Source organism: Hydra vulgaris, chromosome 06 (genome assembly GCF_038396675.1).
Source record: "Hydra vulgaris chromosome 06, alternate assembly HydraT2T_AEP".
Taxonomy (NCBI): domain Eukaryota; kingdom Metazoa; phylum Cnidaria; class Hydrozoa; order Anthoathecata; family Hydridae; genus Hydra; species Hydra vulgaris.
The window spans coordinates 35033500-35061335 of record NC_088925.1 but is presented as its reverse complement, the minus strand read 5'-3'; the positions used below and the strand labels follow the sequence as shown (position 1 = coordinate 35061335).

Sequence of the window (27836 nt, the reverse complement as noted above, 5' to 3'; positions counted from 1 at the left end):
TTTTTACCACAAATCTTATATTTAACACCTTTACTATAGGTGTATATATATATGTATATATATATATATATATATATATATATATATATATATATATATATATATATATATATATATATATATATAAACCCTAACTGGTTATCAGAAAGTTTTTCCGTATTTTGTTGACAAAAAGTAAAAATTAAAATGATAGACTGCATGTCCCAACCAAACCCTCAGTCGATGTAGCAGCACTCTCTTGCGAGTTAGGCTATAAGATAGTCGATGTAGCAGCACTCCATCGCAAGTCAGGCTTTTTCTCAGTCGATGTAGCAGCACTCTGTTGCAAGTCAGGCTATAAGATAGTCAATGTAGCAACACTCCATGCATGATTTACAGTAAAAAAATAAAAATAAAAACATTTTATTAAAAAAAATAAAAATAAAAACATTTTATTAAAAAAAATAAAAATATTGTTTATATTATTAAAAACATTCAGAATATTTTAAAAACAGAATATTTTCAAAAACATTCTGGTCAATTAAATGGTTTTAACTTTCTGACAACATGCAAATGTTGGACGAAAGTCAAAAGTAATTAAAAGTGATGTATTTGTTGGCATAAGAATCATTTTTTTCCTTCCGTACTCCCAAATGCAACAATCTATAGAACTATATATATATACATATATATATATACATATATATATATATATATATATATATATATATATATATATATATATATATATATATATATATATATATATATATATATATGTATATATATATGTATATATATAGAACCCTTAGATGTTGTCCGAAAGTTTTTTCCATATTTTGTTGACAAAAAGTAAAAATTAAAATTCAAGACCGGAATTATTTTTTTTATTAATTGATAGACTGCCTGCCCCAACCAAACCCTCAGTCGATGTAGCAGCACTCCCTTGCGAGTCAGGCTATTTGTCAATCGATGTAGCAGCACTCCCTTGTGAGTCAGGCTATAAGATAGTCGATGTAGCAACACTCCGCGCATGATTTACAGTAAAAAAAATAAAAATAAAAACATTTTATTAAAAAAATTAAAAATAAAAACATTTTATTAAAAAAAATAAAAATAAAAACATTGTTTATATTGTTAAAAACATTCAGAATGTTTTTAAAAACATTCTGGTCAATTAAATTTGTGTTTTTGTGGTTTTTTTAAAAAAAAGATTTATTTGTAATTAAATTAATGGTTTTTACTTTCGTCCAACACGCAAATGTTGGACGAAAGTCAAAAGTAATTAAAAGTGGCGTATGTGTTGGCGTAAGAATCACTTTTTGCCTTCCGCTCTTCCCAAAGACAACAAACTATAGATCTATATATATATATATATATATATATATATATATATATATATATATATATATATATATATATATATATATATATATATATATATATATATATATATCAGGAACTATTCTAGGAAAAAAATTTTCCTACTTTGAAAAAAACAATATTTGGCCTAAAAATGTTAAAAAAATAGATCCTCAATTTTTAATTTGGGCAGCCCCCAAATCGGCCGCCAACTATGATCGAGCAGTCAAAATGAATATATATATATATATAATATATATATATATATATATATATATATATATATATATATATATATATATATATATATATATATATATATATATATATATATATATCAGGGAGACGGAGTCCCAAAAAGGACTCCGGATTTGAAAGTCACAAAAAGATTACTTCATCCTAGTTTTTGGTATCCAGGAATCCGGGCTTAAAAGCAATAAGTTTCAAGTCATTAAATTTCATGAATTTTTTTCTTATAGCAGATCATAAGTCAACAAACATGTTTAGAGCTTCTGGACACTACAGACTTGAAAAAGTTGAGATATAAAGCCAGAGTCCTTTTGGGACTCCGCATCTCTGATATATATATATATATATATATATATATATATATATATATATATATATATATATATATATATATATATATATATTTATTGATAAATGTTGTATACTGCTGGAAATACAACTTTCGTCTGTTTAAGAGTGATCAATATCTTTTTTTTATAAAAATAGATCAAATAATATTGAAATATTTTAAATGAAAAAATACAACTTTATAATGGAATTTAAAATTTCATGCCATTCGGCAATCATCAGCCATATTATTCATGAATAATATGGCTAATGATTGAATATCATATATATATGTATATATATATATATATATATATATATATATATATATATATATATATATATATATATATATGTATATATATATAGATATATATATATATATATATAGATATAGATATATACATATATATATATATATATACATATATATATATATATATATATATATATATATATATATATATATATATATATATATATATATGTATATATATATATATATATATATATATATATATATATATATATATATGTATGTATATATATATATATATGTATATATATATTTAGGATATGAGTCGTAACATTTCTGATATGTTAGCCCAACACACAATTGACAATTTTGATAATGGTGATAATAATGATTCAGAATTTGACAATGAGGTGTTCTTAGAAGATTCTTGGACTGATGTTATTATTGAAGTATCTGAACTTTCACAAGAGTGTAGAATTCAACAAGAAGCAATATGGGAGTTGCTAATGACAGAAAAAAACTATATTCGTAAAATTCGTGTTATTATAAAAGTACTTATAGTATATATTTCTTTAGATTTTATTTTTATACTCAAAATAATCTTTATTTTACTTCTTAATTATCATTCTTTAAATTTTAAATATTCTTTAAATATCATTTATTTAAATTTTTTTTAGTTTTGATTTTGATTTTTTTTTTTTTTTGTTAATTTATCTTTAGGTTTTTCAAAAATATCTGGTGAATTTGCAGGAAAGCGGTATTTTAACAGAGGTTGATCCAAACAAGTTATTTAGTAATATTTTAGAAGTATATGAAGCAAATATGGTTTTTTGGACAAAACATCTAAACTTAGTGGTGAAAGATGTTCGTAGAACTAAACAAACAATCAACCCCTCGCAATTGCTTGATTCATTTTCAAATGTACATTTTTTTGGTGATATTTTCCACTAAAATTCTTTAAATTGAGATTCTATAGATGTCAGTTATTCTAGTGATTTTATAATTTTAGTTTGATGAAATTTTTAATCCATATATTCATTATTGTCTGGAAGAAGCAAACTGTGTAAAGTATTTGAAATCATTAAAAAGACAAAATGAGTTTTTTGTTGAATATCTCTCAGTAAGTTTGTTTTATATTAAACTTTTTGTTAAATTTATATATTTTTCTAGTTGTTTATTTGATCAATGACATAAGATTTTATATATATTAAATTTTGTTACATTAATTTATAATAAACATTTTATGGGAAAGGTATAAAATTTGATGAAAATTTAAGTGATGTAAAAGAAAATTTAAATGATGTATAAAATAATAATAATAATAAAAAATTAATATGTATATGAAAAAAGTATATATAATTATTTTTTTTTAATTATTTTAATATATTGATTTTTATATTAATTTATGATTTATAAGTTTTTTTTCTTGCATCTTGTAAAAATTGAAGATGTACTTCTAACATAGTTCTTTATAGTTTAGTGGAAATGCACTGTGACACCATAATTCAATAAGGTTAATATGATGTTCTTTGGCATTATGTTGAGTAATTTTTATTATATACATATATAAACCAAGATGTGCGTAGGGATCATAGAGTTTCTCGACTAAATCCAAAATCTAAAGACATAATAAATGATATTTATAAATGATATGCAATATTTTCCCACCTCATATCAAGTTGAAATTAATTAAAAACTAAAACTAAATTCATGATCTATTGAATAAAATCAGGTTGCTCTATGGCAAAAAAATTAAAGTTAAAATCAATGTCTGAATTAAAAATGGCATTGACAAAGTCAGCTGCACATGGAAACAAATGTTATTAGTGTTAATGTAATAATGTTATAAGTGTTAACTTCTGGACTGTTGTATTTGTAATTGTAAAAATTAAATACAATAACACATTACAATACAATAATATTGTATTGTTATAACAGAGATGTAATTAAAACATTAATTATTGTTATTGTATTGATATGATTAAAAACAGTTACAATAACTATTGTATTGTTTTTGTTCTAACAATACATTGAAGTTCTAAAACTATTGTATTGTATTACTGTGATGTAAAACAAAAACATCAACTATTGTATTGTATTACTGTGATGTAAAACAAAAACATCAACTTTTGTATTGTATTTCTGGGATGAAAAACAATAACTATTGTGGTGTATTGTATAACTATTAAAATAACTATTGTGGTGTATAAGTGCATATTGTATTACTATTTCAAAGTTCAATAGCTATTGTATTTTAAAGTATTTAGATTATTTTTCCACACATTTATTATGTAAGAAAATTCTTGTTTAACTTCGCAACTAGATCCAAAAGTCCGGTTATTTAATGAAACTCATACAGCCATAAAAGCCTCAGGGAAGCAAAAGATAAAGTTATATTAGAGTAAGTGTTAATTTAGTAAGTTTCAAAACAATTGGATAGGTGCCTAATGTAAAAGTAAATAACTAATTGGAACAAACGGTAGTTATTAATCATGTCTATCTCCAGCAGTATAAGTACAGGTCAGATCAAACTCACGTTTATAGAGCTAAATAAAGTTTACAACGAGGACAAGTGATATTCAGTAAATAAATTAGAATCAATAATTATATATATGTTGTGCCCTATTTCAAGGTCACATATCTCAGAGACTGCACTGTTAAAACATTTATTAAATTTTGACATTACAATAATTTTTTTTATTACAATAACAATAAATTGTTATTGTATTATAAAGATGAATTACAATACAATATTTATTGTTATTGTATTGAGTCATTACAATACCTTTTTTTTTCAGATATTGTTATTGTATTATGAAGATGAATTGCAATGCAATATTTATTGTTATTGTATTACATTATTACAATAGTTGTAAATCACAGGTATTGTTATTGTTTCTAAAAAAGTTAATACAATAACAATAATTGTTGTTTCTGTTATTGTTTTCATTACAATTACAACAGCTCGAACTCTAAATGTGGGGACATAAATCTAAGATTGATCTTAAAGTTTACATGCAGTTTTGTGATAAATTTTGTTATGTGTATATGTTGTAGGCAATCAGGCAATATTCAAAATAAATAAATAGCCTGATTCACTCAATCACTTTATAAGTTGCCTAAAGTTTTCAGGCATTTTACAAATTGCCTAAAAAAATGTAAGAGTTTTTTGACACATTGCAACTATTTTTCATATATTTTATCTATAAATAGTGTTTTAATTTTTTAATTTTCACATTTTATTTTAGATCTTTGTACATATCATGAAACTAATCAATGAATCCAAATAAAAGCAAAAAAAATTAACATGGGAAACTTATTGTTATAAAATTATTATATTCTGTTGTCAAGGTTGGCATGACAACAACTGTTACATTTCAACTTTACTTTAAAACATTTTGGTTAATGTCTTCTTCTGTTAAAAAGTTTTGACTACATAAGTCAAATTGATTTCATGAACATTTTCCAATCATGATTCCTCCTTTCATTGCTATAGGGTATAAATCATTTTCATTGCGGTCAAGTATAATTCCAAGTAAGTTTCTAGGACCTCTATGACCACGATCTACTAATGATATAGGTATTCTTATACTATCTCTTTTGATTGCTGATGTATTTTTGATTTTACTTCTTTTAATCATAACTTCTGCTTGGTGCAGCTTTGCATTTCTTAATTTTTTCCTTATAAGGTTGAGTTGCTATTTTATGCAAAATTTGTTCATCTGTTGTTTGTGCATTTATTGCACTGATATCTGGTAGTGGTGTTATTTCATCCAAAGTTTGTCCATCTGCAATACTGTTAGTTGGAGAAATAACTTGGCCATTGGTTATAGAATGTTATATTTTTGTTTGCATAAATTACACTTTGATCCAATGCAGCAAAAAGGTCATCTGTTTTTAATAATTCATCAGGCAATGACAGGGCTGTGGAGTCAGAGTCGAAGTCGCTAAACATAATCGCGACTCTGATTCCAATACTAAAACTTCTTGGTATTGCGTGTGCATGTACAAAATATTTAACCTTCAAAGAATTTTTCATGTATTTGGCACAAAAAATTTTTTTTAATTATCACGTAATATTTTTTAAAGAATTCAAAGAATTTTCAAGAATTTTGCTTTGGAGTTGGAGTCGTACTCTAAAAATTTCAACAATTTGAGTCAGAGTTGGTACTTTTTTTTACAACTCCACACCTCTGGGCAATGGTGTAAATCTTATCCCTAACTTTAATTCTCCTTTGAAAAATGCAGTGTTTAATACCAGTATGATTTTTACTAAAGTATACAAATTTTAGAGCATTTAGCTGATCTGTTGAGTTATTGTCAACAAGCCAAGCAATTAGCATGTCCTTTACATCATAGTTAAGTCTTTCTACTGACCCTTGGCTTTGAGTGTGACAAAGCTTCCTGTGAACTATGTTTAATGTTCTGGTAAAGCATATTTTGAAGTAAGAATTTTTAAAAATTATCTCTTCCCCATGACCAGTTGAAATATGGGCTTGCTTAATGATATCATAATAATCATCTATGTATGTGCAATGCAATGGGTTGGAATCCGAGTCCTTTTTTCTTTCTATCTCCACATTGTAAAATAGCATACCTATTCAAAAATTATAGAGTTATACATAGTAAAGAAAGATTTATTAAAAAAAACTAATGAAATAAAGTAAACATACATATTATGGAAATAAAATAAAAAATGTTTATTTTTTAACTATGTAATATTATCTGTTACTTTTATGTTTGATTTCTTCTGATGTTCTTTTTGACTCTTCTATTAAATGGAAATACTCTTTTTTTGTCATCAACAAAGATTTGTTATTTGCAGCATGCATAGCTATCAATTGCCTTTTAATGCTTTTTATGCAAATCAATTGAATACAATTTTGAATAATATATTTTGATAATTCTTCATCTTCAATTTGCTTTTATTGTTAAAAACAATAACAGATGCCTTGTTTATCTTTGTTTCTTTGTTAAACATATAATTGGATTTTAACTTTTCTTCAATTTTAATGGATCATTAATAGTGGCTAATTAAGTATATAAATAAATGAAAATAAAGCATTAGCAATGGAAATTTTTACTAGAATATTATGCATAAATTAAAGTTTTTCTGAACCCTAAACTCTTTTAAATAATCTTACTATTTAATTTTTAATCGTGTTAGAATTTAATTTTAAATAATCTTATAATTTTAGTTTTAAATAATTAAGTAAATAACTACAATTTATTTATAAATAATCTTACAATTTTAATTTTAAACATTACAATTTACTTTTAAATAATTTTACAATTTTAGGTTGTTAGTTTAAAATTTAGATTTTTGATAAAAATTTAAATAAATTTTTTAATGAATTTATTTTCTTTATATCTTTAAGTAATTATTCTTCTTACATCTTTAAGTATTTATTTTAAGAATATTATTTTTAAGAATTAGTATATTTAAGTATTAATTTTCTTAAGTATTATTTTAAAGAATATCTTTAAGTCCTATAATTATTCCAAGAGTAAAATACTTGGTTAAATTTATCTAAATTTTGAATTTATTTAAAGTTTAAACAAACAAACTTAATGCAAGGTTCGTAATGTACCTAGAAATCCTGGAAAACCTGGAAAATTAGTTGATTTTGGCTAAAGTCATGGAAAATCTGGAAAAGTCAGGGAATTTTTTTTTTTTAATCAGATAGTTAGGGAAAAGTCAGGCAATTCTGATAAGGAAGTTACTTGTTTTACAATTATGCTATTATGTTTTTGTTGGTGCTACTCATTGTTTTTGACGGTTAAAAAATAACCCACATTGTTTCATAGGAAGGCAATGTGATCCCACGTCATTATATGACTGCACATGAATATTTTATTTTTACAATTTGACCGCTGCTTTTAAATTGCGTTAAAAAACTAATCAAAAACTAAAATAAAAGCAAACTAAACTAAAAAAAAAAAAGAAAAAAAAAACTTAAGAAAACTCTTAACTACATTTTAGCTCTTAATTAAATTACCTTTGAAACTTTTATATTTTCCAATGTATTTAAATTATGCAAAACAGTTTTGAATCAGGTAAAAAGTAACATATTACTTTGTTCATTACTAATGATTATTTTCAATAAATACATTTTATTTAAATTATCTATGGTTGTTATTTTATCATTATGATAATAACAAATGTTTCATTTTTTTAATTTGTAAAAAAAAAACCTTCTATATTTATCTTTTTAGATCAATACAAATTGTGTAAAAATATTTACATAATTTATTTATAAATAACGACAACTTTAAATATGCTACCTAATACCTGGCAAGCATGTTTGAACCGTTTCTGAAGGATGTTTATCAGACAGACACACCAATTTTACCTTACATGAATGGCGATCTTGTGCAGTTGATTAAGAGTATTCTTAGGATGTTCATTAAATCTGAAATTATCGAGACTTGCTCAAAACTTTGAAAACTCACAATTTTTTCACCAAAATTAATCTGCAAAATAAAGAGAACTATTTAAAACCCAGTGAAATTGATATTAGATTTGCTGCTGAATTATCACTGTCAAAGCTCCAAAAAAATGACACTTATTTTGAAGGATATTTAAGAATTTAAAATTCAATGCATGCATATTTTGATTTCAGCTGCTGAAAAGTTATTTAAAAATGCGGTAGCGAATGGTTCCGAGTTTCATCCCTACATCTTCCCTGGTAGTACCACGCTGAACTTGTTTCTCCACACAGTGGCCTCGTTTGTCAAGGTTTGTGTTTTGGAGTTACAGAGTTGAGAGAGGGTTATAAACACAGTTAAGTAGCCTCCTCGTCTGTAGTGGCCTTCTCAGCCTTGGGGAGGTGAATTAAAAAAAAAAAAAAAAGATGTCTGCTTGATTTTGTGGTTGTTAACACAAGTACTTGTTTGTTACCAAGTTTTTATGCTCAGATCACACCTGAAAAAAATATCAAATAAAAATTGCTGCATCATCTTATCTCACTTAAAATATTAACTGCTTCTTATTCCGACAAAGTTATCAACCAGTTCCTGTCAAGTTTATGTCATCAAAACTTGCAATGAATTGTGGGACGTTAGCTATGATCAAAAGAATAAACACAATGATTTTTACTTCAAAGACATTGGCGTAAAACACAGATTTGTCATCTGTCATTAGATTGGTTTTGACTCTAAATCATGGGCAGGCATCGATTGAACTGGGTTTAGTGTCAATAATGATTTTGTTAGCGACAATATATCAATAGATGGTATTGTTGGGCAGCGTTTTGTGAATGATTTCAAAGCAACCTAAATCCCCACATTGTCCAGATTATATCAAAAATGAAAGTTGCCCTTAAATCTGCACATCAAAAACACAAACTCATGCTTGAGGATGAGAAGTCAAAGAATAAAAAACATGCAATGCTATATCAGAAAGCCATTATTTTGTCTGAAATTAAAGAGCTAATATCTCAAACGGGTCTACTTACAAAAATTTCATTAAAGCTAAAAAGAAAGTTTGACTTAAGTGTGGAACAAGCGCTCTCCTGCAAGTCGGTAGAGCGCTTGCTTCATAAGCGAGAAGTTCCAAGTTCAATCTCCACCAAGTCCCTGGTAGTATCATGCTTAACTTGTTTCTTCCTGCAACTGCTTTGTTTATCAAGGTTTGTGTTTCGGAGTTATAGAGTTGAAAGAGGGTTGTATAACAACTAAAATAAGTCTCTTTGATTGTAGTGGCCTTCATGGCCTTGGGGAGATGAGTTGAAATATATTTTATATATATTATATATAAGTTGCAAGAAACATTATTGATACTGGAGAAAAAGAAAAAGAAATTAAGTTAACAGTAACTGCTTTTTGACAACTTGTTTGTTGATATGAAATATTATTTATGTTGATATTTAAGCAAATATGGCTGGTTGAAAAACTTGAATTATTTTTTGCTTAATAAAAGATTTTATTTAAATGTTCTTTGTGTTTAATGGATCACATATGATGAAGCAAACTTTTTTTAATAATTTTCTTTAGAAAGATTATGTCAAAAGTAATTTGAAAACTTATCATGGTTTATTTTATCCATTATGATTTTTGTAAAACAATTTTAAACAAGTTTAACTAGAAAATTACTTTGCACAATGACCTAAACAGGCAATACGTTTTAGTTATTTTAATTGTTTGTTTTTGTTTACTCGATTTCAGCTCATTGATTCCAAGTCAGTTTCTTTTTCTAGGCCCTGTTTCAGCTTGTTTAAACAACATCTGTTTAAACCTCTGCATTTTCAGTTGATGATGTTTTTAATTAAAAGAACTTGATCAGTTGCAATTTAATAGGTTAGTCTGGCTATTGATGCTCAAAACATTTTTAAATGTTTCTAAGCTATGTTTTGTTATACTATGCTATTTTTATCTGAAGATATTGTTGGATGAGCAAGCGTACAGCTTCAAATAGTAATAACAAATGACTAACCCAAAGTAGTGTTATAGACCAACTATTTTAAACCCAAATTAGTGTCATATCTATTTTAATCCAAAGTAGTTATATAGACCAACTATTGCAAAAGATGTTGAAAGATATTTGTGTTTTTATACAACTTTATAATTACATAGATATTTCAGTTAATTTTTGTGTCAGTGAAGGATGTACATAATTTTTAGATTTTCTTGAAGATCATATGAAACTTATGTTTTTCTGAAATCTATATTTTTCTTAGTGTTCATGACTATGAAGTCATCCTTAATAATAAGATCCATACTAACATGTATAATAAAATCCATACTAATATCCAACTTAACTAATAGCTAAGCATATACAATTTTATACAATTTTAGCATTTCCATTACAGTAGATAGTAGTTTTAAACATTTTATAAAAGTCATTGTAAATGTTGAAAAAGGTCAGGGAAATTTGTCTGATTTCTTTAAAAAATCAGGGAAAAATTAGGGAATTTCACATAAATTATTGGCTACAAACCCTGTTAATGAATGTTTTGATTACTTTTTAGTTTTTTATCATTTTAAAATAATTTTTATCATTTATTTAATAGTTTAGAATTATATTCAGTCTACATAGTCACAAATATATTCAGAATATCTTACAAGTATATTCAAAATATCTTGAATATTAAACTTTTATAAATGTGGTTTTGTTTTCATGAAAGCCTTTGGGTTATCAAGAAAACAAAAACCTTTTTTATAAAAGAACATGTCTAGCCTTTATATATATATATATATATATATATATATATATATATATATATATATATATATATATATATTGCCTAATATTGTTACTTTAAAAGTTTTGTTTTAACTTGTAGTGGTGTGAAGAAAATCATCAGTGCATGCGATTGAAACTTGCAGATCTTTTGGTAAAGCCTATGCAGCGAATAACTAAGTACAACCTTCTTCTAAAAGTTATTCTGCATAATACACATAACCAAGAAGACTGTTTGGCCTTAGAGAATATGGTAAGAAATTTATAATAATAAACAAATATTTTAATCAAATAAAAAGCTTTTAGTTATTACAAGTGGTTAATTGAAAGTAGTAATTTAGATTATTTTTTTTTAATTTTGTTAATATCAATGGTATTTAGATTTATATTTGTTGGATTTGTTCAAGTTTTTTTACAATATCTTTACTATTTTTTGTTTAAGGATTTGTTTATGCTTATTTCTTACAATTTCTTGCTTATCTTGTTTCCTTGTCTTGTTTAACTGTCTTGTTCGAGTATAATAATTTGTACTTGTTGTTTACATATTTATTTATTTTTTCCTAAAAAAGGTTTTATTTGACTAATTGTAACAGCTTTGTTAAATATCTGAAATAGTAAGCGACCGGGGTTGATATTTGACCAGGGCCAGGGTCAGGGTTTGATAAAATATAGCCAGGGCCAGGGGTGGATTTGTGACTGGGCTACATAAACATTAATACATCCTAAAGTACAAAAAAAATTTTTCAAATTTATGTTATATTTTGTATATATATGCATATATAAACATCATTATGATCAACATGATCATCATCCTCATTACAATCATCATTATCATCATCCTCATTACAATCATCATTATCATCATCATCATTATCATCATCATCATCATCATCATTATCATCATCATTATCATCATCATCATTATTGTTATTATCATCATCATCATTATCATCATCATCTTTATCATCATCATCATGATTATCATCACTATCGCCATTGCCATCATCATTATTGTCATCATCATCAATATCAGCAACAGCAGCAGCAGGCTTTAGCCTTCCTCTTTTATGCTGTTTCTCTAATCATGGTCAATGGTCAAACAAACTATCATCTCTATTACAATAAACCAAAACTCGTTCTTGCTTGGCTTCTTATTCAACAAGTTGCATCTTTTTACTCTATCTGTCCCTATTTATTAAATACTGGCATAATGTATGCCAGAATTTAATAAATGGTAAATATAAGTATAAAATTATACTTAGGTCATTAGGAAAGTTTGTAGAACTCCTCTATAAAATAAAAAAAATAAAGAGTTTTTTTAATTTTATTTTATTAAATGTTCAAAATAATGTCCATCATTATCTATACAAAGTTGCATCCTCTCAAGTCATTTGTCAAACGTTTTTTTATACTCTTCTTTGGGTATTCTTTGAAGTAGCTTCATTATGTGAGTTTTTTGACTTTCAAGATTTTTTTTTTTTTCGTCATCAAGATTTTTTTTTTATCAACCAATAATCGGATGGAGCTAAGTCTGGTGAGTATGGTGGGTGGCGAATTGATGTAATTCCAGCTTGGTTTAGACAGTTTGAGTCACATGGGGTCAAGCGTTATCATGGAGAAATTTGAAATTTTGAGTGCTTGTTTTAGGTCTTTGCTCATTTATTTCGCATATAAGAAGTTTCAAACAATTTTTTATATAATATTTGCTAGTAATGGTGTCTCCCTTTTCAACGTAACCCAAATGAACCTGTTGTTTTGAAGAAGATGTAGAAAATGTCTTTCGGCTGAAACCTGTTGCATCTTACTATAGTTCTTGGACTTTCATCTTGACCGACCCAACTAGCGTTAGCCGACTTGTGTCCAATTTGTCTCAAATAAAACCACAACTTATCCCCTGTAATGATATCACCTAGTCTCCATATGCCGTTTCTGAAAAAAGCTTAATTTTCCTTACATGCCTTAACTCTATTCTTGCGATTTTGATCGGTTAACTTGTGAAGTATCCATCGTGATGTTAATTTTCTTTTTTTAAGTGCGTTATGAATGATTTTATTGATTGTAAAACGATTAATCGATGTCAGTGCTTCAATTATATCATGTGTTGCATGTAGATTTTCTTCAATAATAGCTCGCACATGTTCAATATACTCAGCTGTATACGTGGTTTGAGGGTGTCCTGAGCAAGGATCATCTTTGAGAATCTCTCTACCATCTTTAAATAAAGTAGCCCACTTGGCAACTGTACTATATTTTGGAGCTTGGTCACCATGTACTAAAACCAATTCATCGGTTATGGCTTGTGCTGAAACTCCAAGTAGAGCACGGGTTTTAATATATGCTTGATATTCAAATTTTTTCATTTTTAAATTTTTCTTTCAAACGTATATAATAAAATTTAAATAACTTTTTTAATAAACATTCAAAATATTTTAACAAGTACTTAAAATGTTCATAATTAAACACAGTTTAAAATGAAGTATAAATATTGAAATTTTTTTCTGTCTCATTGTATCTTTATAGATGAAGTTCTATGAAATTCTCTAACGACCTACGTAATGTATAAAGAATTATACATTTTTTTTAGATCCAGCTATCAACCCCTGCTAGATCATATAATTTTTCCAGGGCCGGGGCCAGATTTGCAAAAAGTCTCATTTTTAGCTAGGACCGATTCCGGCTCCCTGGTCACTTACTAATTTGAAATAATGCGGTAGTGGTGTAGTGGTAAAGCGCTTGCTTCATAAGCGAGAGGTTCCGAGTTCGATCCCCACCACGTCCCTGGTAGTACCGCGCTCAACTTGTTTCTCCCCGCAGCGGCCTTGTTCGTCAAGGTTCGTGTTTTGGAGTTAGAGAGTTGAGAGAGGGTTATGACCACTATTAAGTAGCCTCCTCATCTGTAGTAGCCTTCTTGGCCTTGAGGAGGTGAATAACAAAAAAAAAAAAAAAAAATAACACGTCTGATATATAAGTGGAAGTCCGAAAAAAATTTCCATAAAATAGTGCCATAATATTTCAATTAATTTAAAATGCGCATCCAATAAAATATAGATTTACCTTGCATACATACACTTGATCTTGCATTATGATATGAATGATTAATTTTTATGAAGTATCTCATCATAGCTTTTTAACTCCAAAATAACACATCTAATAACAGATATATATTGATTTCCAAAATACAACTGATTCTATCATTCCAAACTATTAGTTAAACTTACATTGTATAAGAGGTATTCTTCTTAATTGATCACCGATAGATATAAACAAGTTAAGATTGTAAGTTCTCTATCAAACCCAATTCACATTGTTAGTGAAGTTTCATAGCTTAGTATATTAGGTAAAGCAATACTTTTACTATATGTTAAAGATTTAGTAGCCATAACTAACTTTGTTATTATTATAAATTGTTATTTATAACTTTTTACAGATGACATCCAGCTATATAGTTCTTATTGCTACATGGATCATAGTCAAGATTTAGCTGTTGCTTTTGATATGCTTGTACTCTAGGCAGAAATGTGGCAATTAAAAATTATCAGCATTAAGTGTTTTGCACATAGGATAGCACCTCCTTCAATATGCAATGAAAACAAGGTTAATATAGTCCTGCTGATTATTATTTACCATGGTCTTCATACCCAAAAGATCCAAGTGATGTACTCTAATCTTAACTAAAAAAAACTATATTGCAAATATCATTCATCTAACTTCAGAGCATACTTAATTATAAAATGCTATAAAACATCCATGTATCCTAGTTTGAGCTTTCACTACCTATATTAGGTCAGTTTTAGAACATCATTCTCCAGTTTGGTCGCTATACTAAATCGGATTGATTAAGACTATTGAAAGAGTTAAAAAAAAATTCACAAAGAAAATCAGTTATTGTTAGTGTCTATCTTTGTATGAATTTATGTGTCCTTTAAACATGTATTTGTTGTTCTAATAAATATATAAGTAAATTAATAAAATTTATAAATTTTATGAATTATTTTATAAAAATTTTATAAAATTTTATAAAATTTATAAATTAATAAAATTTATGCTGCTGAATGATTCAGATATTGTGTTTGACTGTATATAATTTATAAACTTACTATATTGTCATATTGACAGTTTTTTATTTTTTATATTTATAGTAAGTCTGTAATAACTATAGCATAATTTTTTTTGTATTGCTTATGATAAGTATGCAAAAAAAAAAGGTGTATAATGTATTAATGAATCAAATATCAAAATGAACTACTTCACAATTTTTTTTGTGTTATGATAAGTATGCAAAAAAAAAAAAAACTTCACAATAAAAATGTGTAAGTGTATTTATCTTTTGTATAACACAAGAAAATCTTAAGAAAATATCCTGTGTAACCTTTCAAAATAAGATTATTATTTATAATAATTAAGTGTTTTGATAAAGTTTGAGTTTTACAGCACTCTATTTGTTTTTAAAGTTTAATTTTTATACTTCTAATTGTCTTTTAATATGCTTCTAATTTTACTGTTCTAATTTTTTTATTTTTAGTTTATTTTTATTTAATATTTCACTCTCTTTTGATATATTTTACTGCTGATTATCTTTTGATATATTTTATTGCTGGTTGTCTTTTGAAAGATTTTACTGCTGGTTGTCTTTTGATATGCATTAATAAAATAAGTTTTTTTTTTTTATTATAAATATATTTACCCATAACTTGTTTAAACATTAATTATATTAGATTACTCAAGTGGAGCAGTTTGTTAGAAAAATCAATACAACTCTTCGGTTACGACAAGAGGAGCAAAAACTTGATGCCGTTCTCGACAAATTAGAACTTTATTTACCCATTGAGTCAGCATCTGATGAAATTGAGAGGGTAAATGATTATGATTTATTTGAAATAAATTTGTATGATTTAAATAATTTTGTTTAAAAGAGAAATAAATGCTTTTAATTAAAACGATTTGATTCATAAAGTTAATATTTTTAGCATGTTGCTGAGTACTGTAATTTTGACTTACGAGCTCGTATACCAGGATTAGCAGCTCATGAAAAAAGATTTCTTTTATATGATGGTCCAATGAAGATTGTTGAAAAGAACGGGAGGGTGTGTATATTTATGTTAAGAAATTTTTTGATACATAATCTTCATCATAGCATAAGTTTGTTGTTAAATTTTAGATTGATGTACAAGCGTTTCTATTCACTGATTTACTTATTATGACAAAACCAAAAAGAGGTGGAGAAAAATTTCGTATAGTTCGTCAACCATATTGTTTAAGCAAAGTTGTTTTACATGTCCTTGCTGGCTCTTTGTTGTTTGTTTATCTAAATGAGTATGGTGTTATGTCTACTGCATTTACATTGCTTTTAAATCCTAATGAACAGACCAAATGGATTGAAGCGATAGATAAGGCTAAAGTATTTTTACTTTTCTTTTAAATAAATTAAATCTTTTATTTTAATTAATTTTTAATTATATAAACATATTTATTTTAAAATAATAGTATTTAATATTAAAATTTAAACTCATAATTACATTTAAATTAATGAAGCTAATTGCTAAACTTGTTCTTAAAATTTAGACATTGTACGAAAAAGCACGCAAAGGAAATGGATCAACATTAGATTTTTTTGATGACGATGTCACTCTGCCTTCATTAAGTGCTCATAGCCATTCCCCAAGTTCATCACCTTTATTGTTTCATCGAAATATTTCTGATACAGCTTGCAATTTCCTTGAAAATTATAAGGATGAACTTTCATCATATCATTTTAATTGTAAAAGTAGCGAGGGAATTATAGGTCAAGAGCATTCAGTCAAACGCTCTCTATCAGATCCCAAACCACGCGCGCTACAATCAGTATATGGAGACGCTACTGGAAAGAAAACTAAAAATAGGCCTGCTTCTTTTGTTAGTACTAACGATAAAGCCTCATGGGTTTTAACAGATCGCGAATTATCAGGATCGTTACTTGGAAGCGTATTAAGTCGACGCTCGTCAGGGTTAGGAGATAGCTTTCGTAGTGTTAATTCTGATACATGTCTTGGCTCACATTTTACGGGTTTGCAAAATTTTCGCAATTTTTCTGATATTTCTAACTCTGAGGAAATAAAAAAGTTTGGAGAATCAGATCATTTAACAAACATTACAGTTACAAATCAGTCTCATTCTTTAAACAATGTTTCTGAGCTCACAAACACAAATAAAGACATTGATTTAAACAGTTCTATTGGTTGTAATCAAAACCATTATTCTTTACAGTTTCCGAAATTTTTAATTAATGGTGACAACAAAGAAGAATTGCATCACGTTACTAGCATTGATTCATCCAAAGTTTCAACCACAGATGATAATATTCATATAAATAGCTCTACAGAAAATATAGTTAAAAAACAGTTAAAAACAAAATATTTAAATATTTGTGTAAAATGTAACAAAAAAACTGCTGATTCATCTACACAAAATGACGAATGTGACTTTAAAACCATTCAAAAAAACTTTTGTGACATCAGTGTACAAACTGATTATACTTATCAAAGTGTTGCTACTCAATGTGGTGACTTTATACATCTAAATAGTTATATAGAAGATAATAATTTATGTATAGAAACAGCTAACAGCAGTACTAAAGACATAACATATAGAGGTAACAGTACACCGCTTCTTGATATGTTAGCTAATTCTTTGAGGGATCACCCATCATCCTCTTATGTTAAAGATGACTCACTATGGGATAAAAAAGGAAGACTTAAGCATGCTTATTCTGAAGCTAATATTTTTCATGCAAAAGATCAGTATGACAATATTATACATTCTCGATCACGCAGTGATGAACAGCATGTGCCTGTAAAACGAAAGAACAGTTCTCAAAATGATGGACCTGGTATGAGAGCTCTACTGGTATTATCTGAGTCTCTGGAATCTTCTTTGCAACGTTCATCTAATTCTCAAATTTTTTTTGAAAAAGAGTCCGAACGGTCAATAGCGAAAGGAGTTGTAACGAAGTCAAACAACGCGCAAGTTTCGCCATTACAGAATTCAAATAAAAATAGCGCGAAAAATTCGCCTTCTTATAACAAAACGTTGCAAAGTTCTACTTTATACGCTATTCCAAACGTCGATTATTTAGATAAAGCAAATAATCCTACAAATAAAAATGTAGTATTGCGGAATAAGCCAGTAGTTAATTACGACAATAATGTAAGAAACACATGGAATGAAGTTGATTCTTTAGCCGCCTTAGAGCGTATAGAATTTCTGGATGGAATAGAGCATCGTCGGTCTTCATTTGATCATCGACCTACACTTGATCACAGCATATCTCAATCACAAGCTGATATATTTGATTCTTCAAAAAAAAAGAGCTTTAAAAAAGAATTTTTTAAACGATTCTCGCTTTCTCAAAATTTTTCTCACAAATCAGATCTTTCTCATAAACAAGATTCTACCAAAAAAAAAATTAAACAAAAATTTTTTAAAAAGGTAACTTTTTTTTCAAAGTATTTAAATAGTTTTTTTATATATGGAGGCTGGTTTACCGACCATTTTCGTGAAGGGTTTTCCCGTCATCATTATAAAATTGATGGCAACAGTTCGATAATATTTGTTTACATCAGTAGAAACTTGAGTAATTGTGTAAAAGAGAATTATGTTGTAAAAAGCAATTCCGTATTGACAGTTTTCACATGTTTTTTTTATTTTTTTTTATTTTTTTTTTACATAGCCTTTGTTGAGATAAAAAATAATTTTATAACCTATAAACTGAATTTTAAACGACATGGGTCCAGCTCGGTTAACCTTGCAGCCCGCCTCCATATAAAAATGAAACAAGTTAAAATTAAATTACTTTTTTAATAGAAAGAAAAGAAGCAAGAAAAAGAAGAAAATAATATTCGATGAACAAATGTCGACGTAAAAACCAACGAGATTTAGATCTTTTAATTTAATTGGATCTTTTCTATGGATAGAATATTTTAATAGCTTAAATTGGTCTCTGCTAAAAAAGCACCATAAATATTTTTTAGTTTTAAACTGTGTAAAATTTCGATTACGCTGATATAAACTTTCTTATTTAATCATAAGATTTTCGTACTAATAAATTTTTTGAATCGGTTTTTCTCGTATAATTGTATCGCTTATTTGCGACGTATGTATGCATGTGCGTTCACGTTTATATATATATATATATATATATATATATATATATATATATATATATATATATATATATATATATATATATATATATATATGTATATACACATATACATACACATATACATACACATATACATACACATATACATACACATATACATACACATATACATACACATATACATATAAATACACACATACACATAAATATATGTATATACATTAGTTATGTATGTATGTACGCATTTGTTAATATATTTATTATGATATATTGTATTGATGTTAAATAAATGCTTATAAGAAAACACGCGTTACTATTTATCATAAACAAATTGGCATTTCGTTCAGTTCGTACCCGCTCAGGCTGAGCTCTTTATAAGTTTCTTTCGATGTATTTTTTTTTAAACGTTTTGATTTGAAACGAGTTTATTTAGTTTTATCAAAGTTTAGGATTTTTCAACATTAAGAAGAAAGAAAATAAGTATTAGATATAAGGTAAAGTGCCTAAGTCGTCACTTGATAGCTAATCCCATTTTAAAATTTATTTATCCCTCGTTTTTTCTAAATTATTTCATATTCATAGTTTTAGATTTTTTTATTTGAATTTTTTGCTATATTTTGCTATAAAATGTCCTTATATCCGAAGATATTATTCGCTTTGCATAGGAACAGCCACAAATAGACATAAAGACTAATCCTAAGTAGTGTCCGTTATTGATCAACATTTTTGCGTACCAAGTTCTACTCATGTGCTGAGTTGGCGGTGACTGGATTTAAACTCTTATCGCACCATAGTATGAGCTTTAACATGCTTTGCGATGTAATTTTTAACAGCTTTACAACGTAATTATAAACATTACGTTTAGAATCTATTAATTTATACTAGCAACCAGACAATCTCTAATGGACTTATTATAAAAGGACAAAAATAGACTTCGACAAAGCACTAATTGCAACAATTTTAATTACAACTATCAAAAATGAATTGTCTATAAAAAATGTTTGTCTTTCTAGACAATCATTTTAAAAACGGACACTAAATGAACAATCTCGATTTTTTAATGAGGTATAGAAGATCTATTTAATATATAATTTGGACTTATAACGAGTAATTAAATTTTCACTGCAGCATCGTTTCAAAAACTGAAAACGAGCACAAAATTAAAAATACAATTTTTCTAACAAAAGTTCATTTTTTAATTTTTTGTCCAGCGTGTGCTGTTGATTAAAAAGTTAATGTCTATTTAAAAACCTTAAAATGGACTATTTTGTGCTCAATTGAAGTTCATTAATTACTCAGTTCAGTTGTTTTTCAATTCTCAGTGAATGTGCGTGAAAATTTATTTTTAAAATGCCCTCTCCAGTTTGGGATTACATCAAAAAAGTTGAAGGTAAGTTTATCATTTAAAAAATTTTCCTTAGTCACTAAAATCTTTATCACCTTCAATAAAATTATTTTAAAAATATGTGATCAAGGAGTTTTTTTGTTTCTAAGGAATTTTTTGGGTAATTTAGATTTTATTGGCAAAAATCAATATTTCTGGTTTTATGAAATCAAGTAAATTTAGACAAAATCATAGACACCAAATAAATAAAAAATTATGCTTTGTAGACTTATGAAGTGAAAATTATTTTTTAACTGAGCAATCTTAGGACACCATCAAAAATTTGATAGACACAACAAGGACAAAAAATTAAACATTTGTTTTGTCCATTACAACATACAGAATTGTCTATGTCTGTGTTGTAAGTCTATCCATAGACTAGTCTGGTTGCTAATTTATATAGGTTTATTAATTTTGATGAGTGAGCATAGTATGGAAGAAATTTTAAAAATTCAAGTCTAAAAAATGTTATTAAAAAATGATTGTAGGTTAAATAAAAGTAGAAAGTTGTTTAAAAATTAACAAGGTATTCATTATATCCAAATCACGACGCTCTTTAAGTAACAGGCCGTTACGCGTAAAACTTATGAAAAAATCTGGGGTATATTTAAATAATCATGAATATGATGAATATTATTTGTTTTAAAACACCATATGTTTTATCTAACGTCCCCCGTTATAAAGTGGATTAAAAGATGTTATATATCGATACAATTCTATTAAAATTTTACGATATAAAGATATCTAAATCTTTTTAAATTTTACAATATATAGATATCTAAATCTTTTTAAATTTTACAATAAAAAACTTCATTTTATTGTTTCAATTCATAATAAACAATGAAATAAAAATAAGTTTTTAATCAGGTAAAAAATCAAATTTAAATAAAAAACTGTTAGGGTAACTACACTTTTAAATAAGAATATATTTTAGTGCTATGAATAACTTAACAAGACAACTTTAAAGTTTTCAAGACTGATTTTTAGTTTGATTTTGGTGTAGAAAGTTTGCAGTGGTTTTTGGTAAAAATATTAGACAGTATGTTACCATGATGTCGTTCATATTAAAAGAGTAATGCTCCGGTATAAGCATAAAAGTTTTGTACAGGGATTTCAAACCAACTTTATCTGTGATAGAGTCAATGAGTACAAATGAGTATAGCGCAGCAAATTAGCATTAAAAATGACTGAAATTGTGCACAAATGAATAAAATCTCAGAAAGTTATGCTGATCATTTTAAGATATGGTGGCACAGCGTAGCATGACCAGAACTGGTTTAAATCTATAAAGGCAATTACCGCCATCTTGAATTTATACAAACCTTAATGAAGTTTAAACCGTTTAACTAATCTTCACTAAAATCTTAGAGAAAGTAGCAAATGAGGGGGGGGGGAGTGGTGCACGGCCCTTTTCTTCAAGAAACACGCCGCACCCCCCTCCGCGCTACCCTTAAAATTTATTTATTTTTCTTATTTTAATATTTTTAACAAGATTGTAACTGAAGAAAAAATTTACAGCAGATAAGAATCCAAAACAACTTTTAATAAGCGTATTAGTCTATATTATTCAATACATTGCTGCATTTTAATCTCTGGCACATTTCTCCTTGACAGCTGCAAAGAGCAGTACATTTTAAGCTGATACGAACACATTTACAGCGGCATGTTGTACAACCTGTCTTGCATCCGCACTGAACTAACTCAGGACAGTATTTATCAGCATCAGGAAGCGTTATCCATATTGGGCGCCAGTTACTTCCTTCTAGCTTCCAACCCCAGTCAGTTTGTAAAGTTGGAAATACTACCAATGCTTGACTCCAAATATACGCATTATACGCTGCACACTTCACGTTCTGTATTAGTGCATCACGCGTGGGTAGAATATTGCCAATCTGCCAGTTCTTTTGAGTAAAAAAAGACTGCCTTGCAGAATTTACACTTGTTTGCTCAGCAGTTTGGTCATACAATAAAATGACAAATCTTTCTAGTAACAACATTATTTCCTCGTCATTGAATTATGAGCAGCAGAAAGTTCCAAAATGCATCAGTTACATCATTGAAGGAAGACCATGTTGACCATGCAGTTTTTTAAGTTAAATGCATGGAAATGTATGGAAAGCCGGTAAAGCTTTTCATTTTAATAGTTCAAGACTGTTGGCTATTTCATCTAATGCGATGCAACGGAAATTCTTTCCAGAGCCAAATGCAACCCACAGTTGATTGCATAACATTTTGTGCAGCTGCAGTAACAGCCTCAACCCAGCCACTTCCCTTTAATAAGCTATAAAGTGCTTTAAGACAAGCCATTTCTATGTGCAGGCCACCCAGCATAACAACAAATTTTTCTTCTCCGTACAAATCAGGCCAGTTAGATTGAATAGTTTTAGCAATAGCATACAGCGGTTGATCAAACGAATAACAAGGATCTGTTCAAGATGAAGATGATGAGTAGAATTTTTTATTACATCCATAGAGTGTCGGATCATGGCAACACTATTGGAAGAATCCTGAAATAGTGGCAACAATGAAACTATTGGCAAGTTAATCTTCGAATTGGTAATCCTATTGGCATGGTATGCAGACCATTAAAGCCATTTCTCTGATTGCAAATTTTTATTTGATCCATCGGCATCATGAACCTGTCTAACAGTTCCAAGCCACAAATATTCTTTATTGAGTTCTTATTCTCACACAGCACCACTACCTGTAAATGGACCATTGCTGACAAGTAAAGCTGGTTGATCATTTTTTAGCCTAACCGTGGTAACATATGAGTATGATTCCGGTAGAGGTTTAATTTTCTTACTACCACGCGAGTAAAGAAGCCACATGACATTGCGTAAAACTCCAGTACTGCAATTATAAGACTACTGAGCTAATGAAATAGCTGTGTCGTGGAATGCTTTACGAGCTGTTGTTACTGTGGGGTTGCGGTCAATATTATCGACAGCTGCAGCACTAAATAATTATTTTCGCAGATGATCAGATTCGCAGATTTTGCAGATTATTTTTTCAGATGATCAGATCACTGTTATATTGATTAGACACTTCATTTCCCAGTTCAGTTGTCAGTGCAAGAATTTGATCATATGACACTTAAACCAAGTTTAAATAGCTCATTAATAAGTGACCGTTTTCTTGTAGTTCAAGCAAACTAACATACAAAAGTAATGGAGTTTCTTGTGATTGAATTTATCTACATCTATTAACTGAAGAGTTATATTTCTCTGATCGCTTGTGCTTCACACTATTAAAAGTAAGTAGTTGATTTATTGTAAAAGCAGCAGGAGTATTATTCGGCATGGTTTGTATGTCAATGTTGGGACCTTCTAGTATCATTGTGGCAAGTGCAAGGAGGTTTTGTGATACTGACCATTCCTGATACCCTGGTTGAAATGTACCTGTAAAAGGTTTAGCGGTTTCAAATATAGTTTGGCGTATAATCTGGACAGCTCTTGACAAACATACTGCATGACGGTCACAGTTATATTGACAGGCTTTATGCAGTGCTGGACCAATGTCACAACTAAAAACTAGTAAAACATCTCGGCTGTCCTTTTGCGCATGCATGTTAGGAAAATGGGCTTCTAGTCTTTTTTTCAAACGTGTGCTGTGCATACGCTGAGTTGGTGTATGGAGCTTTTGTTCAGTTAGTTGGGATAACTGATCAGCATATAGTTAAAGATAGGTGTGATACCAATCTCTAACCTTGTTTCTTCAATGTAAGTTCAAATGTTTCTATTAACTGAGCAAAAACAATACTATGTACACAGTTGACTTCATTATTTACTTGCTGCGTTTCAGCACACATGCATCTACCAAAAACACGTTTTTTGTTGTACAGGTCATTGAGACACTTAGTATGATACTTAGCCTGTTGAGCAATTAAATATGTGACGCTTAACTTAGTTAATAATGCGAAATCACACAAAGTAATAGCACACTCGCGGACCTAATTATCCAGATCCGTTGTGCAGACACTGTGCAATAAGTCTTTTGACTCACTGATATCACAAATAAAACAAACCGGTTGTATGTAAACCAAAGTTGATTTTCTCATATCACTGGACATTGATCGCCTGAAAGAACTATGCTCAACGTTAAGTGCTTTGGCTTCATTTAATGATGTTTCACTCTCTGTAACTAGTGATGAACAACGAAGACGTTTAGCTGCTCGATTGAGTTCAGTGGAATAGTAAAACATACTACAAGATTTACGTCACTTGGCCTCGTTTGAAATCAAAGTACGTTCAAAACCACAGCCATCATCTAATCTCTGAATAAAAAAACCAGGCGGTAGCAAATCAGCCTGCACAAACTGTGGTAAGATTGCTGCAAGTGATTTGTAACTGGTTAAACAATCCGAACGGTTAGAATTAGCAGGGCATATCAACTTGCCTGCAGAGATAATTGGTCAGAAAATACACTACTTGCCAGTAAATCGGATTAGGGCCGTTGAAAGCATCATTTGATTGTGCAACGATATACCACTTGGCCATAATATATATGTATAGAGGCCTATGAATAAAAATACATAATCTGCAGATAGTCAGCACAGATATATATGGTGTTATTTAATATATATGAATATAATATATATGAATATGGTGTTATTTAATAGTTTATAGCAACTAATAATTTTGGACTCAATCTGAATATATATGGCTATAATGATAACTAAAAAAACAAATACAAATAATATAAGAAAATAATAATGTAAATATATATATATATATATATATATATATATATATATATATATATATATATATATATATATATATATATATATATATATATATATATATATATACATACATATATTCATTTATAAAATAAATAGTACAATAAAATAATTAAAACATAAACAACTGTAAAACGTCGTTGTATTTTTTGTTTTTTCTCGCAATTACAAACATGACTGTATTTCAAATGTAGGAATGTAATATATAACACTGTAAATCATACAAAAAGTTACCAATTCTTATCTAAACGCCTAATATTTAATTCTAATTTTAAAAGACATTTATAGTCGCCTAACAAGACATAAAAAATGACAATAATCTTACTTTTAATCGATAAATATTGTTTACTTATTTTTCTTAACTTTAATATTTTATTTGCGATGCTTCGCTTGCCTAAAAATATCTTTGTCTCTTTTTTTTAAAGCTCAATGTGGTTAGATAACTTTAAACTATGTGGTAATTATACGGTTTTTAGTTGAGAAGCCTATTTGCACGACGCGCTTAGTCCGAGTAAACTGATTTTGAGAAAACAGAAATTGATATTTTCTTTGTCCATTTTTAGGACTAAAAATTTTTTAATTGGTCCAAAATTTAAATAGATGATAGATTTAATTATACAAAACGTGGAAATAAAATTAACTCAAAATTTTTTTATTTTTGTGTCATAGCGCGTTTTGCAGATTAGTTCCTCAAATTATGTTGCTAAAAAAAAAGTTATGTTAAAAATGACCTCATTGTTCTTCGTCTTTCTTTGCTCATTTGCTATACCTCTTTGGTAAAACTGAACGTGTCACTATATCTTAAATGCATTATATACTTATTTTCTACAAGTTAAAAAAGTTTCATGCTTTTATCCACTTTTGCACAATTGTTATGCTAATCTGCTGCATTAGTAGGAAACCAATCGAACAGTTATTAGGAATGTGACTTGAAATTTACAAGTTTAATTAATATTAGATCGTTATATATCATTGTAAAATGCATTAATACAGTATTTTAAAGGTGAAAATTATCAGAGTCGAACAATTCACAAAAAAGTTAAGAGGTTTTAAATAATCCACAATTAATTTTATAGAAACAGTGGTCAAACTGTGGTCGCAAATTGTTATAACTTTGTCAATTCTTGTTAAAATGCCTATAATTTGGTATAAAAAGATAGGTGTAAAGTTGAGTTTCCGCTCATACGTTTTTCTACTGGAGCGGGATAGGTAAGGGAAAAATAATCACGTGAGCATGCGTAGTTTTCCTTCGGACAAATTAAAACTTTAACTACGCATGCCCACGTGATTATTTTTTCCATCCCTTTCCCGCTCCCGTGAAAAAACTGAAGGTCATCCGTTTTTTCACGTGAGAAGGGAAGGAACAAACATTAACGTGGGCATGCGTAGTATACGTTTTAATTTATCAGAGGAAAAACTACGCATGCTCACATGATTATTTTTCCCTTCCCCATCCTGTAGAAAAGCGGATGAGTGGAAATTCACCTTGATGAGTGGAAACTCATCTTAAAAGTGAGCTACAAATTTATATTGGCGTCTAGCCATAGAACGTTACCAAGGGGCTAGAGGGGGCACGAAACTATGACTTTTACCCCCAATAAATAGAAATTTTTTTCATAGCAAAATATTTTAATAATGTAAATTGTACTTTTTATTGTACTTAAACGGAAGTTCTTATATTATACACCCAGACCAGCAGCAAACATAAGAGGTGTATATTTGTGTTAGTGGTGGATGTGGTGGTAATTGTTTGATACATACTATTATCAAAAACGATTCATTTAAAAAACCTTTTTAATTTTTAATAAAATAAGTAAATTTAGCATAAAAATAGAAATTTATACTTTACAACATATACTAGTGGTGTATAAGTTATACATTTTAGGACATAAAAGGAGGGTCGTGCGCTAAGCACGAAAATTTTTTTTTCAAGTCACAGCACTTGCAGTACTAATTTTGAAAGTCACAACACTTGCTGGTTACTTTTTTGCAAGTCACAACACTAATAGAAAATTAGAGAAAAAAGATACCTTTAAACTTTATTTGTAATATTAAGAAAAGTTATATACATAACTTTACCAGTAATAAAAGTTAGCAATGGCCCCAAGATTTAAAAATTAAATAAAATAGTTAATTGCACAATTTGTAAATTTATATTCTAATCCTTACCAGGACAGGGGCGGACTGGGCCTCTGTGTCGCTGTGTATTTGCAC

The 27836-nt window shown here is 28.2% G+C and overlaps 1 protein-coding gene across 4 annotated transcripts in view; it reads left to right on the top strand.

Annotated features, from left to right (window-relative positions):
- Nucleotides 1–19435, top strand: part of LOC100206085 (uncharacterized) — a 38032-nt gene extending 18597 nt beyond the window's left edge. For all 4 annotated transcript variants that reach the window (XM_065799954.1, XM_065799956.1, XM_065799955.1 and 1 more), the window contains 9 exons: nucleotides 2491–2724; nucleotides 2894–3094; nucleotides 3183–3293; nucleotides 11458–11607; nucleotides 16070–16207; nucleotides 16322–16438; nucleotides 16513–16752; nucleotides 16917–18818; nucleotides 19194–19435. In XM_065799954.1, the coding sequence (XP_065656026.1) occupies nucleotides 2491–2724; nucleotides 2894–3094; nucleotides 3183–3293; nucleotides 11458–11607; nucleotides 16070–16207; nucleotides 16322–16438; nucleotides 16513–16752; nucleotides 16917–18818; nucleotides 19194–19235 (3135 nt within the window). In that variant the 3' untranslated portion in view covers nucleotides 19236–19435. The remainder of the gene's footprint in view (nucleotides 1–2490; nucleotides 2725–2893; nucleotides 3095–3182; nucleotides 3294–11457; nucleotides 11608–16069; nucleotides 16208–16321; nucleotides 16439–16512; nucleotides 16753–16916; nucleotides 18819–19193) is intronic.
- The last annotated feature ends 8401 nt before the right edge of the window (nucleotides 19436–27836 follow it).